This window comes from Pezoporus flaviventris, unplaced genomic scaffold, assembly GCF_033815535.1.
Source record: "Pezoporus flaviventris isolate CSIRO_AGI_PZ_B2104156 unplaced genomic scaffold, CSIRO_AGI_Pfla_v1 ptg000036l, whole genome shotgun sequence".
In the NCBI taxonomy this organism is placed as follows: domain Eukaryota; kingdom Metazoa; phylum Chordata; class Aves; order Psittaciformes; family Psittacidae; genus Pezoporus; species Pezoporus flaviventris.
This window is the reverse complement of record NW_026892584.1, coordinates 26,232,352-26,245,730: the sequence shown is the minus strand read 5'-3', so window position 1 is coordinate 26,245,730 and position 13,379 is coordinate 26,232,352. Positions and strand designations below refer to the sequence as shown.

At 58.7% G+C, this 13,379-nt stretch overlaps 1 protein-coding gene across 1 annotated transcript; it reads left to right on the top strand.

Moving 5' to 3' along the window:
* The first annotated feature begins 4,864 nt into the window (after positions 1–4,864).
* On the top strand, positions 4,865–10,787 carry PGF (placental growth factor). Its single transcript, XM_061463610.1, has 7 exons — positions 4,865–5,027; positions 5,199–5,238; positions 5,854–6,050; positions 7,485–7,561; positions 9,207–9,236; positions 9,323–9,385; positions 10,138–10,787. The coding sequence occupies exons 1-7, from the start codon at positions 4,962–4,964 to the stop codon at positions 10,157–10,159; spliced, it is 495 nt and encodes a 164-aa protein (XP_061319594.1). The 5' UTR covers positions 4,865–4,961; the 3' UTR covers positions 10,160–10,787.
* Positions 10,788–13,379: the final 2,592 nt, after the last annotated feature.

Sequence of the window (13,379 nt, the reverse complement as noted above, 5' to 3'; positions counted from 1 at the left end):
GGCAGAGTCTCGCCATCACTATTATTTTGCTTTGTGTCAATATTATGACAGCTAAAAGCAGGAGCACTGCATCCACACGATAAGCAGCCAGAAGCTCTGGACTGGGTGTGGAGCGGGTTCGAGTTTGGCAGGGGAGAAAAGTGCCTGGCAGCCCCTGCCCACCGGCTGGCTGGGCCAGGAGAGCTGGGAGGCGAGGGGCAGTGGCAGAGCAGCGGGTGATCCGTGCCCAGGCCTCTCTGCTCTCTGTTCAATGCCTTTTTTCCCGGGGAGATGAAATATGGTAGATGTGCAGAGTATGTTTGGTTCTCCAGTGGAAAAGTAACCTCTGCCTCTTCCCTGGGGAGAGGGGCTGCTCTGCTGGGAGAACCCCATCTATCCCAGAGCTCTCATACCCCATCCCTCCTGCCCCGTGTGGGCCTGAGGTGTTTCATCTCTGCTAGTAGTAGAGGGTCACAGAGACTGCTGCACCAGCCTGTCCTGGCCACAGCTTGTTTGGGCTTTCCCAAGCAGAGAGCTCTGCAGCTGCCAGAAGGAAATTCCCATAGGTTTCCTGGGGCCTCTGCTCCCACACAGGGCTCCAGGCGAGGAGCTCATACTGAGCCGTGCCATGGGTGCTGCATGTCCACCCCAGACTCTCAGCACCTTGTGCGCACGGGGCTGTTTTGGCACAGTACCTGCCTGCCCTCAGGAGCCCGCTGACAAGACGTTTACCTGTAGGCACCCACGTATGCTTGGGGCTGCGGTTCAGCTCCCAGTGCCTCACCCTGCTGCCGGGCTCTGCTCCCCTGCAAACTACCTTGACCTGGATGGTCCCTGCCACATGGGGCTGCCCATGTGGCCACTGAGCATTGTGCCCAGCAGCGTGTGCTCTCTGTCACCTCCCCACTGGGCAGCGCTGACTGAGGGCTGGTCATTATTAACCCTCCCATCTGCTGCTGGCACCTACCCGCAGCTTTGCCCTGGTGGGGAAGCCACTGCCCCAGGCGCAGGCTCAGCCTCAACACTAAACTAGCCCTGCACTGAAAGATGGAGCGTTAGGCTGAGCAGCACTGGGTCAGCCAGCCATCAGCGTGTTTCTGGAGCACAGGCTGGCTGTTGAGGGCTGCGGCTTCCCAGGGCTTGGGTCTGGTGGTCTCAAGGACTTCCTCCTTGGTGCCATTGTCCCTGTGTCGCTGGGGATTTAAGCTGTGCCTGGGAGTAGCAGCCAGGCCTTGCCACAGGTTCCTCTTGCTCAGGTCTCCTGCTTTGAGCCCTCCTGGGCAGTGCTGGTGCCTGTCCCATGTTCTCCAAACCTTGTGCCTGACCCGGGCCAGCCCTGGTGCCTGGAATCCAGGGAGTGCAGATCCCAGTCTCCCCAACACGGGGCCGTGCCGTGCTGTCAGGTGCCTGTGGTGTTGGTCACCGGCCCCTGGGGAGGCCGAACTCCCCTCCTGAGGAACCAAAACAAACAGCAGAGTTCCTGCCACGTGCGGCAAGGGCTGACTAAGGCCGGACGCTTCCTCCTGCTGCGGGCAGCAGCGGCCGGGGCTGCAAGCCACCATCATCGGAGTGAGCAGCATGGCCCATTTCCCCCTATTGTCAGCCTGCCCCTCGACAAACACATCCCCCTGCGCACCTGGGCCGGGAGGAGGCTCTGACCCCACAGCCACCAGGAGCAAAGGATGTGCTGCCACCACAGCTTGGCTCCGGGAGCTCTTCAGGCCCCGGTGTCATGCAGGTTGTTTGGAGGTTGTTTCCTTGAGGAGCAGTGCTGACCATTCAGGATCACTGGTGCAGCCCTGCGTGCCTGCAAGGGTGCTGGTGAGCCCCGAGTTTCCTGGAAGAAATCAGCATCAATCCGCTGGCAGAAAGGCCTGGGTTTCCCGGTGCGGAGAGGCTGGTGCCAGGAGAGCCCCTCCCAGACCATGCTCATCCCCATTCCCATGTGCAGGTACACCCAGCTCCAAGCAGCCAGTCTCCAGCCCTCTGCCTTTTGCCTTCCATTCCCACTGCAGAGACACAGCCTGCAGAAGACTGAGCTGGTTTATCTCAGCCTGAGCTACAGACCAAGTCCTCAGTGCTCACTTACTGGGGAGCTTAGGAGAGTCTAAGGGCTGGGGAAAGCAATCAAATGAAACAGTGGGTGTGAAACACAGGCATTTTGGGACGAAAGGCATGCATGGGAAGCCCAGTGCTTTACGTATTAATGCTGCTTTGACCCTCGGATTCCCATCACAGTGCAAGATGTAGGCAGCTGTAGGTGGGACTCTGTCTTGCTGGGCAGGAGTGGCAGCAGAAGCCTGAGGGGGTGGCTGTGCCCTGCAATGGAGCACAGGGATACAGCACTTTTCCTGGCAGAAGCCTCTGGGCTTCTGACCAGATTCCGGTGTCCTAAATAACAGCAGCACAGAAATAATGCCCAGAGGATCTCAGGGGTTTTCCCTAAAACCTTTAGGGGTGTCATAGGAGGTCCTGGCTACAGTTGGCTTAAGAGCGATGCAGGGATGAGGTTTTGTTGGGCTCTTTTCATCTGAGATGCTGAGCGTGGGATTTTGCAGGGAAGAAGGTGCCTGTGATGGGATTTTGCTGCTCAAATATGGCAGATTAATGGAAAAGAGGACTTAGAGGGACCTCACCCGTGGTGAGCAGGATGAGGTTTCGTGGGGCAGAGCAGCTGCCTGTGTGGGGCTCCTTCAGGGCTTATGGGCAGCCCAGGGCCCTCACTCAGAAGGTGCAGAAGACACAGAGGTGAGCCCGTGCCCTGGCAGGGCTGTGCCACGGTGAGGTTCTAGCTAGCTGGGTGTCTGTCCCCACAGGACTGCCAGTACTCACCCAGAGCAAGGACACCCATCCTTCCCCACTCGCTGCCCTTGCAGCACTGCAGGAAGGTGGCACAGGCTAGCAGTGGCATATTCGAGGTGATGCTCTCAGCCCGCAGCTGCCACACGGGGCTCACCACGGGGGAGGCATCTGCCCTTTAAGGGAATGTCTCTATTTGCCTTATGTCCCTTGAGCCTCCTCTGTCCCTTGTTCCCAAAGTGCGTAGCTCTGCTCCCCAGGGCCAGGTGGGAGGCAGTGCGAGGGACGCGCTGGTGCATTTATAGCGCTGACCTCCAGCCTCGTCCTGCAGCTGCGGAAGGGTGGGCTCAGCCCCCGGGGAAGGAGCATGGCGGAGGGGAAAGCGAGCAGCCATGGCCCCGGCCAGCTGGGTGTTTCTCCCATTTGCAGGAGGATGTTGCTGGTCACAGGTTACCAGTTTCCAAATATTATTTCTCTGCTCCTGTCTCTGCTGCGTGCTGCCTAGAAAGGGGATGCTCATCCCAGGAATGTAAACTCTATCCATGGCCTCTGAGGAAATAGCTTCAGACCAGGAACAGGATTGCATTCAACAATTAAGGGCTGGTCTCCCCAACCACACGGCTCCCAGGGGAGAGCCCTTTGCTCCAGCGCCAGAGGCTGGCCTTGTGTCTGAGAGGTGGCCCCGAGGGACCTTTCAGCAAGGACAGGCGTGAGGCCCCGTGTGGTCACGGTCTTCACAATAACAGGATTCTGTCTGTCCAGTGAGTTGGCAGCAGCTGCTGCTCAGGGCAGCCTCTGGTCCGGGCTCTCGAGTGGAAGGAAATGCTCTGTTCGTCCTCCATCTCAAAACCATCCCTGGGGAGGTGGTGGTGGGGTCCCTTGGCCCAGGTGGGTCCATGGGGTGGCAGAAGGAAAGCACAGGTACGCTCCAGCCCTTGTGGTGAGGCTGTTACCTGCTCCTCGCTGTCCAGCCAGGGGCAAGAGCGTGAACAGGCGCCGAACGCCTCCCCGGCAGCGCTGTGTTGTTGGCGCTGAGTGATGAACTGCAGCGCTCCCGGACCCCCGGCGGGGCCGGCGTGTCTGTGCGCTTATCTCCACTGCATCTCCCTGCTAATTTGCCAGGCCCCGCTCCAGCAGCTTTCTCACACACTCAGCGCTCTTATCCAGAGCCGAGCTCCCGCTGACGCCTGAGCTGCTGCCACCTGCATGGCTCGGCGGGGCTGGGGACAGGCAGCTGGCGCGTCCCGCGTTCCCTGGGGACAGACCCCACAGGGCTGGGGACAAGCCACTGGCGTCCTCATGCTGCAGGGACAGACCTTACACAGAGGTGGGCACGGAAGTCCTGGAGCAGCCTCCCTGCTCTCCCAGAGCAGAAACGTGAATCCTGGCAGGGACACACATCCCGTTATTTCCCTGGGACCCGCTGGCACTTCTCTTCCCACCTCTCATAGCTCCAGCTTCCCTGGCCTTTGGGACTTAAAAATAGAACAGAAAAGGCCATAGAGTTCCTTTGGGTTTACCCTTGGCGGCAGGGTTTGGACCTGATCTGCTCCAGGGAACCACTGTGCCCCCTTTTCCCCCAAGAGAGAGGGACACCCCATGGCAGACAGGACGGGGATGTTGTCCCTCGGGCTGAGGGGCCGGAACCCCCTGCTAGGGCTTCGACGAGCTGGCTAGGCAGGTGCAGGGCACCCTGGGGGGAATGGGGCGGCTGGAGGGACAGGGGGCTGCTGGGTGGGCAGGGGTGGACCGACCGGCATGGGGCAGCGCACGCTGAACCTGGGAGAGGCAAACAGGGTCCGGGGAACCCAGCGAGCGGCGAAGCCCCGACAGAGCGCCGGTGCTTCCCGCCCTCCGGGATTGCCCCTGTCACAGGCCAATCCATACAAGCGCCGGGACAGCCCCCTGGGCCAATGTCCGGTGCCGGGCACTGGCGGCAGGGGCTCCACTGCGTCGGGGGGCACTGGCCGTCCCCGGGGCCGGGCACCTGCTCCCGCCCCGCGGCGGGGCCGGGGCGGGCGGGGGCGGGGCGGCAGCGGTGAAATAGGGCGGCTGAGGGGAGCGCGCTCCTATGGCCCGGCGGCGGCGGAGGCGGCACGGTGGGGCCGGTGGCCCGGCGGCGGGGCGGCATGCCGGGGGCGGCGGGGCGGTAGCGGCGGCGCGGAGTCGTTGCCGGAGCGGCGATGCGGCTGCTCGGTGCCTTCCTGAGGCTGCTGGTGGCCGCGACGCTGGGGGCGCCTCCTGCCCCGGTGAGAGCCGGGATGAGGGAGTGGGGTCGGGGCGGTAGCAGCCTGGCTCGGCCCGTGCCGCTGCCCGCGGCGTCGGTGGTCGCCGGTGCAACGGCTCTCGGCGCTGGGCGGGGGGGTGGCGGTGGGTTCCCCCGTGCAGCCCAGCCAGCGCCCGCCTTTCCCTCCCTGCAGGCCCCGGAGGCGCTGGGGACCGCCAGCGCGGAGCCGGCCGGTGAGTCGACAGCGGACGGCAGCCCGTGACCCGGCAGCGGGGGGCGGGGGGGGGGGGGGGGGGGGGCTGCGTGCAGGGCTGGGGCGGGTTTCGGTACCGCGTGGGGCTGTTATCCCTCGTGGAGCCCCGCGGCAGCGCCCGGGCGGGCAGCGGGCAGCTCTGCCGGGGCTCGGATCAGCCCGCGCTCCCCGCTTTCGGCACTCGGCACCGCCGCGGGAGCCGAAGAGGAGTGTTCCTGCCCAGGAAAACACCCTGGGCGCCGGGAGGCGGCAAGTCTGGCGTAGGGCTGCGCTCTGCTTCGGCTCCCCTCTGCTCTTCCCTCTGGGAAGCCGAAGGGACGGTTCTCTGCCGCGCTGCTGGGCAGGGAGGCGAGGGGGTAGAGCGGAGAAGGAGGAGGCAGAGCTGGAGGGCAGGTGAAGACCGAGCCCATGGCTGTGGCTGTGTCCCCGCCAGTGAGGTGGTGGACTTTCTTGGAGCACAAGGGGGTCCTCTTCATCCCTGGGTGCCCGTGATGGAAGGACCCCACCGCGGCTGCTGCACCTGCCCCGGCAGCGACCGGCTGGGCTCAGCCTCTCTGGGTCTCTCCTTACAGCCCCTCACCCCGGTCTCTTGCAGTCCTGACCTTTCGGGAGATCTGGAACCGTAGTTTCTGCCGGCCCCTGGAGCAGCTTGTGGACGTCATCAGCGAGTTCCCCAACGAGGTGGAGTACATTTTCAGACCCTCCTGCGTCTCCCTGCAGCGCTGTGGAGGCTGCTGTGGGGATGAGGGTCTCCGCTGTGTCCCTGTGGAAACAAGCACGGTCACCATGCAGGTAAATGTTGCTGCTGTAGCTCTGTGGCTGCACCAGGGATGTGGTGGCCTCCTGGCCAATAACTGGGAGGGTGAACTTGCAGCTTCACATCCTCCAGGCATCGTAGCAGCATGGATAGCAGGGGCAAGGCTTATTCACAACATGCCAAACCAGGAGGGTCCCACTGCCTGCTCTTTGGGCTTCTCCCTGAGGCCAGATGACATCCCTGGTGGCACTGGCCTTGCTTCCTGCTTCCTTGCCCTCAGTGTGGTCCCTCTTGCTGACTGTTGTCACCTTTCCAACCTTCCCTATCCTGCAGTGGGGTTGCGAGTGTCCCAGGTACCCATGACTCTGCCTGGTGAGGTAAAGCAGATGCTGCCCCTGAATCACAGAGAGAAGCAAGGGTCTATGTGTCAGGAGATGTCTGTGGTGGTGCTGACAGAGAGTGTGTGCTGGGGGCATGGTGAGCATGAAGGGCTGCACCAGCCACGTTTACAGCCCCCACTGTGCGAGCTGTGTGAAGTGGGGTGGGAGATCCTGGACTGCAAACATGCTGCTAGTCACCTTTTCCCAGCGTGCCAGCAGCCATTGCCCTCACACTTCAGTCCTTGCGTTGTGCTGCCAGGGATCAACCCACTCCTGCTTCAGGTAGCAGAGAAAAGCTCTGCTCTGCCCATGGATGATGGACTAGAGAGTGCCTGCAATAAATCACCAGTGAATTTGGCCCCTTGGAGGCTGAAAGAGTGTTTGAAGGAAGGTTGGAGTCTCCAAAAAGTCTCCACTGAAGTGGCGCAAGAGCCTGGCATAAACGGAGGCAGCTCCCCATGCACAGGTCTCCCTCCATGGAGATGGCTGTGTGAGGGATGGCAAGGCCAGGTACTTCCACAAGAGCTACCATAGATCACAGCACTGATGAGCATACCCTGTGAAGCTCCTAGATGTCCAACCCAAACTCTGGGCTGGGTCATGGACTGACATGTAACAGGGCAAACACTGCAGCCCTGGGCTGGGAAGGCATTGTGGTAATGATTCCAGGCTTGGTGCTGTGGTAAGGAGGGGCAGGGGAAGGAGGCAACAGCAATGGGAATGGTCTGGAAAACATGGGTGTTCCCATCGGAGAAGGGACATGTGCAAAGTGGTCAAATGCGTGAAAGCTCTCCACAAAGGCAGGGACACAGAAATCTCTTCTAAAGCTGAGAAATCCCAAAAACATAAGGCTTAAATTACAGCCCTGAAGACACGGGGCAACACCAGCAGAGCTTCCTAAGCTGCAGGGGCGGCTGGGCCTGGCCGGTGCTGCCTGCATGTAGAGGTGGAGCCTCTGCTGCCGGAGGTGCCGGGGAACAGGTTAGACATGCGTCTGCCCGAGAGGCTGCGGTGATGAGGCAGCGCCGTGGGAGCCCTTCCAGCCCCCTCCTGCCGCTGGCTGGGAAGTAACCTTTGCTCCTCTTTCAGCTCCTGAAGATAAAGCCGAATGGGGAGGCTCCCTACGTGGAGATGGCGTTCACCGAGCACAAGCAGTGCGAGTGCAGGTAGGAACCCCCCTGGCTGGTTTTGCACCCCTGTGCCCCTCCAGCGAGAGCAACCCTGCCAGCTCACCCTGTGTGAGCTGAGGGGGGCACCCTGGCTCTGCTGGAACCCCCTTCTCCCTGCTGTCTGTGTTTCCTGGTGCTTTTGGCCCTTGCTCAGGTGCAGCCTGCACTGAACTTCTGCAGCAGCCTCCCTCCACCATGCTCTGCCTGAAGGCCAAAGCTGCTGGTGCACCTTGGCTCTGTGAGCAGCAGTGTCTGTGCCTTCCAACCCCATGGCTGCCTTGGTGTGCTTGGCATGTAATCCTCTGGCCTGTGGGTAACAGAAAGGCTGGTGGCTCTGAGGCAGGTGCCTGGTGGTGGCTCAGCAGAGACCTCCATGGCTTGCCATACCTAAGCATGACTGTGGCCCAAAGAGAAAGCTGAAGAGCTGGCTGCCCCATCCATCCATCCATCCATCCAGGGAGGCAGAGCAGTGGCTTACATCCAAACTAACAAATGAAAGCTTGAAATGTGCAGTGCCAGCCTGGTATGGATGTGCAGCACCAACCTGCCACAGACACCACCTTGGGGTGCTCACTGTTCCCAGAAGCGGTGAGAGCTTGGGCAGGATGGGGCCCCTGCCTGGGGTCTGCAGTGATTTGGGAGCCAGGAGCAGCTCCGGGGCTGCTCACAGATGGTCGCTGCCACAAGTATGCTTCAACCCCACCTCCATGGGGGGGTCCTGGCTCTTGCTCTCCATCATGACCCCAGGGTGATCCAGTATTGCGAAAACTGGGGATTGAGTGTCCTGCTGGGCAGCTGTTAGACACAAGATGCTTGCCTGGAAGAAGAGCCTGAGGATCCCAGGGCTGGTATTCCCCTGCAGCTGTAAAAGCGGCTGTGCTGGAGTAGACCCAAGGCTTGTCCATTTCTACTCTGTCTCTGAAGCATCTGCTGGTGGATGCAGAAGGGAGAGTAGGAAAAGGCACATATGTTACTTCCCCCCTCTTGCTCTGCTTCCAGCTATTTTCCATGCAGGGAATTTCCTGAGCCTGTTGTGGTTTTCCTACCTAGGGTAACTCCCAGGGGATCTCCTACAAGCACTCGTGCAGGCTGCCTTTGAATCTCTGTAAACTTCTTGCTTCTGCAGCACCTTTTGGCTTCTCCCTAAGCTGCCTTCCATGCCTTTATAGTGCTTCCCTTTGAAATGCAGTGTGGGTGCAGTGGATGTCCTGGCCTTGGCCATCTATATTGAATGCTTAAGCCAAGTATGTTGTGGCTGTTGTCTGAGAACCACTACTGAGGCTTTGCAGCAAATCCCACATGTTACTCAGGACGTTGCATGTTGTTTAACCAGCTGAGCTATGAAAGCTGTCACTGAGAGCAGCTGAAACTGAATCTGTGCTTCCCAACTTCATGGGCAGAATGTCACTTCCCTGGGGGAGCTGCCAAAGCTGACCATCCCCCTGCCCCTCTGCTGTCTTTGTCTTCTCTCTGTCTACTGCAGTCAGTTCCTGTCTGAGGGGATGATAACATGAAAGGAAGTTGTATTTGGTCTGGTTCAAGCATGAATGATAACAGGTAGATTGTGCTGCACACTGGGGAAGCAGCCTGACAGCCAGCATTGCCCTAGTAACTGCTTCACTGTCCTTTTCCTATCCCACAGGCCCCGTCAGGACCTGATGAGGCTGGGAAGGTAAGTGATGTCAGGGGCAGTGTTACGGGCTGGGGTTGTGTGTCTCATCACACATCAGCCTTTCTTGTGGTCCTTTCCTTTCAAAGGAGAAGACCTAAGGGCCGAGGTAAGAGAAGACAAGAGAGGACGAGACGTAAAGGCTGTGAACTGTAAGTGAGCATGGGCAGGTATGGGTGGTGTCTTGTGGGTTTGTTTCTTTGGGATGAACAGTTTCATTAAGCCTTTAGGTCTTTACTGACACTGTAAGCAGTGAGGAGTTTGTGAAGAGCAGGCACAGGAGAAAGCAGTACAGCAGGGACAATGAGTGGCTGCAGGGAAATGGGCCTCTTACTGAAGGCTCAGTAGTTTCCAGGCTCAGCTGCTCAAAGTTGGCCAGTCCCATCCAGGGTGGGGATGGATGGATGGAGTTACTTGCTGGTATGTGGCTCTATCACTATCACAGACCACACTGGATTTCCTGGATCCCTAAATTTCCAGTTTTAGCCTCATCCTGCTGTCAGCTGTGTCCTTCCTGCTGTCCTTGGCTGGTCATTGTTTGGGTTACTCTGCCCTTTCCCTCCTTACATTTAGCTGACTCTTCAAACCACTTGCTGTAACAAAGCAGGCTGGACTCTCACTGCATACATTTTTGGGGTGTGGTACCTATGGCTGACACTTCTACGTTGTATTTCCCTGTTGTTTTTTTTTCTGAAGCCTGCTGCTCAGGTCTCAGCCAGCACCTACAGCCCCATTCCCCTTGCTCTTCCCTGTTAAGGGGCTGCCTGTGGTCCCTGCTGCTTTGGTTTGGTGCAGGAGGTGCTCAGCACAGAGAAGGGGGAACCTGGGGCACAGCGGGTGAGCCCAGAGGTCCTGGCGTTCCTCAGTCCCAGCAGTGCTCACCTGTGCCATGCTCTCTTTACAGATGTGGCACACCACGCAGGTAGCCTCCGCTCTGCCCCTGGCCTTGCCCCTGTTGCTTGGGTTTGAGCCAGCAGTGTCTTCCCCTGGTGTGAGGAACTTGTGGAGCTGTGTCCTGCCATGCAGCAGTGGGGAGCAGGACTCCAGCAGGGAAAAGCTAACTGGACTCTTGCCTGGCCCTGGCTGGAATGCAGCCTACAACTGAGGACCCGCTCACCCCATCTGCACCATCAGCAGCAGGACAAAAGGACCTGTGACCAGGCCTGGGGCTGAAGATGAGGAGCTCAAGCAGCATCTTGGTGTTTGAGGGCATCCTGCGGGCAATGAGGAGTGGAGCTGGTGGATGTGCTGCTGGAGCTGGCTGGGGACAGCATCATGGGGATGGGTGGAGGAGGCTTGGAGGGCTGCAGCTGCAGAACTGCTCTGTCCTGCCAGTGCCCTGCAGCTGGGGAGGAAGGAAACCCGGGGCAGTCAAGACTGCAGGGCTGTATCCGTCTGAGCCTTGGCATGGGGCAGCTCAGGAGGGTGCCTGGAAAGCCCTCTTGGAGGGGAAGGAATGGGAATTGGGCTTGCCAGGGCTCCTCACATACTTGCAGCCACATCCTAGCCTTGCCCTGCTCAATAAAACCTGGTGGGGGGATGCAGGCGCTGGAATTGTGAGCACTCCTGACTGCTTCTCAGCAACTGCCTGCAGGCAGGGCTCTGTCCCAGGCTGGAGGAGGGCAGTCCTGCCATGGCCCAGGGCTTGTCCCCAGCAGCAACTCCTGCAGCATCCAAGAGGCTGCCCTTGTTGGAGATGGGCAATCAGTGGGTCCAGGACCAGGCTGCTTCCCAGGCTGGGGGATACCCAAGTGCTGGAGCTCAGGTGGGTACTGGGAGACCCTTGGGGGAAATACCCTTCACCACACTGTAACGTGGAGATAGTACCTCTTATTCATCATACCTCACTTGCTGTCCTGTGGCTTTCCTTCTCCCTTGTTGGGCTGATGGAAGGTTAGGGTAGGGGGTGCAGGCTGCTGTGGGCCTTCCCACCCAAGAAACATCCCACCAGGTCTCATTCACTTGGCCTGGGGGAAAGGATCATTCTGGGGTTTGGAGAGGGCTGGTGGCCCTCACCGAGGTGGCTGTGGCTGCTGCCATTTACTGCTTTCCCCACTCTGCCTGGGTCTGGCCAGCCCCTGTTTCCGTGTGCCTCTAGCAGTGCTCCTGGGGATCCTCTTATCCCCTTTCATGTTCCTACAGGGAACTGGTGCTGGCTGCCAAATGCATCCTGTGCTGCTCCTTGCAAGTTGCACCTGGGCAGTGCCCATAGCTGGAAACCCTAAGGGCAAGCTGGACATCAGCATGCTTGTGAAGCACCCCTAGCATGGGGTTAAAACAAAATCAAGGGTTATTATTGAAAGCTTCAAGCAGAGGGCAGGAGGGCAAGATGTGCAAAGGCTTCAGCATTACCATCAAACAAGGTGACCCATAGTCTATCCTGCGCTGAGGAACAAGGGAGCCTGATGCAGCAGGTGTTAGGATCCAAGGCAGCTCTTCTCCGCTTCTCACACAGCAGCCTGTAGTCAGGGCAGTCTCCCTCAGAGCTGTAATGCTGGTGCTGCTTGTGGCTGGCACAGGGCACAGGGATGTGGGGTCTGGGGCAGTGATACCCTGGGAGGAAAAGGGTGAGTGTTGAGGTGATGTGAACCTCTGTGCTGCCAGCATGCATAGACTGGATAAGTTGTGCCTGTGCAGCTGGGCGTATCTTCCAGGAAGCTTCTCCTTGGCTGCTTCATGGATGAGGGGAACTTGCTGTTCCCCTTCCTATGCCACTCAGGGGCCATGTGGCATCCAACTGCAATGGCCAGTCCTGGTCTGTGCAGGCTCTCCCCACACTCGCATGCTGTTTCAGCCTGGCTGGTTGCACTTTGAGGCTAAGGAGAAGTGTGCAGCGCTTGGGGGATTTACATGATGGTTTCTGCATTGGTTTTAACAGTAAAAGTTTTACCACAGTAGTATTAAACCTTTAAAAGAGAAGTTACATAAACCCGAGGATGTTAATTAATAAAAGTAAGCTTGTCAAGAGTAGTGATTAAGGTTAAAAAATAATTCAAATGAACTCCTGCCCAACAGCTTCTGGTATTTGGCATCACTTCTTTGGCTGCTGCTTGGCAGTGAGCGTTTTCAGGCATGGAGTGTTGGGGTGCACACTAAGGACGTGGATGCCTGGGAGGGATGTGGCTGTCCTGCTGCAGCAGTGATGAAAGGATCAGCTCTGGCAGGGCAGGAGCAGGAGAAGTTACTGCCAGCATGGGAGGTTTGGGAGCTGCATCTCCAGGTGTTGGGGCTCCCTCCAGCTCCAGGGGGTGTTTCAATGTGGCTTCACTGGCAAGTGAAGGCCCCTGTGTGTCCCTGATGGAGGGGAGAGGGCTGGCACCCTCCTAGTCCCAGGGACTTCCAGTCAGGCATTGCAGGCATTGTTGACATGAGGGTCAGGTTGAGGCCCTGCTGCTCTGAGGAGGAGAATGGGGCTCCTGGCCCTTGAGTCTTGTGGCCACCACCCATTCACCCTCCTGAGCGGACCAGCAACTGTCTTGCCTGTCCTTGCTCTGTGCTGCTAGAGAGGGGGATAATTACACCCTTTGACCTGCTGGCCACACTTCTTTTGATGCAACACAGCATACAGTTGGCTTTCTGGGCTGTGAGTGCACATTGCCAGGTCATGTTGAGTTTCTCATCAGCAATACCCCCAAGTCCTTCTCCTCAGGGCTGCTCTCAATCCATTCTCAGTTCCAGGTGCACGATCTTGCACTTGGCCTTGTTGGACTTCATGAGGCTCACACGGTCCTACCAGCCTGTCAATGCCCTTCTCTTTGGCATCCCTTCTCTCCCCAGCATGTCAACCACACCACACAGCTCGATGTCATTGGTAAACCTGTCGATGGTGCACTCAATCCCACTGCCTGTGTTACTGACAAGCAGTGCTGGTTCCAATACCGACCCTTGAGGAAAACTACCCGTCACTGATCGCTTAGGCATTAGTGCATTTGTGCTAGCTCTCCCCCCTCCATAGATCTGAAATAAGTATGTAAAACTGAATGGGCCTGCGGGAGTTGGTACAATGGACAGCCAAGAGCCCAGGGCTTTGGAACAATGACACCCACCTGCAGGATGCAGGTCAAAAAGAATCACCCGTGGCCTGGGATGGGAAATGATGGGTGGGTCAGCAGGGAGCTGCTGAAACAGGCGCACCAGGTAAAGGCA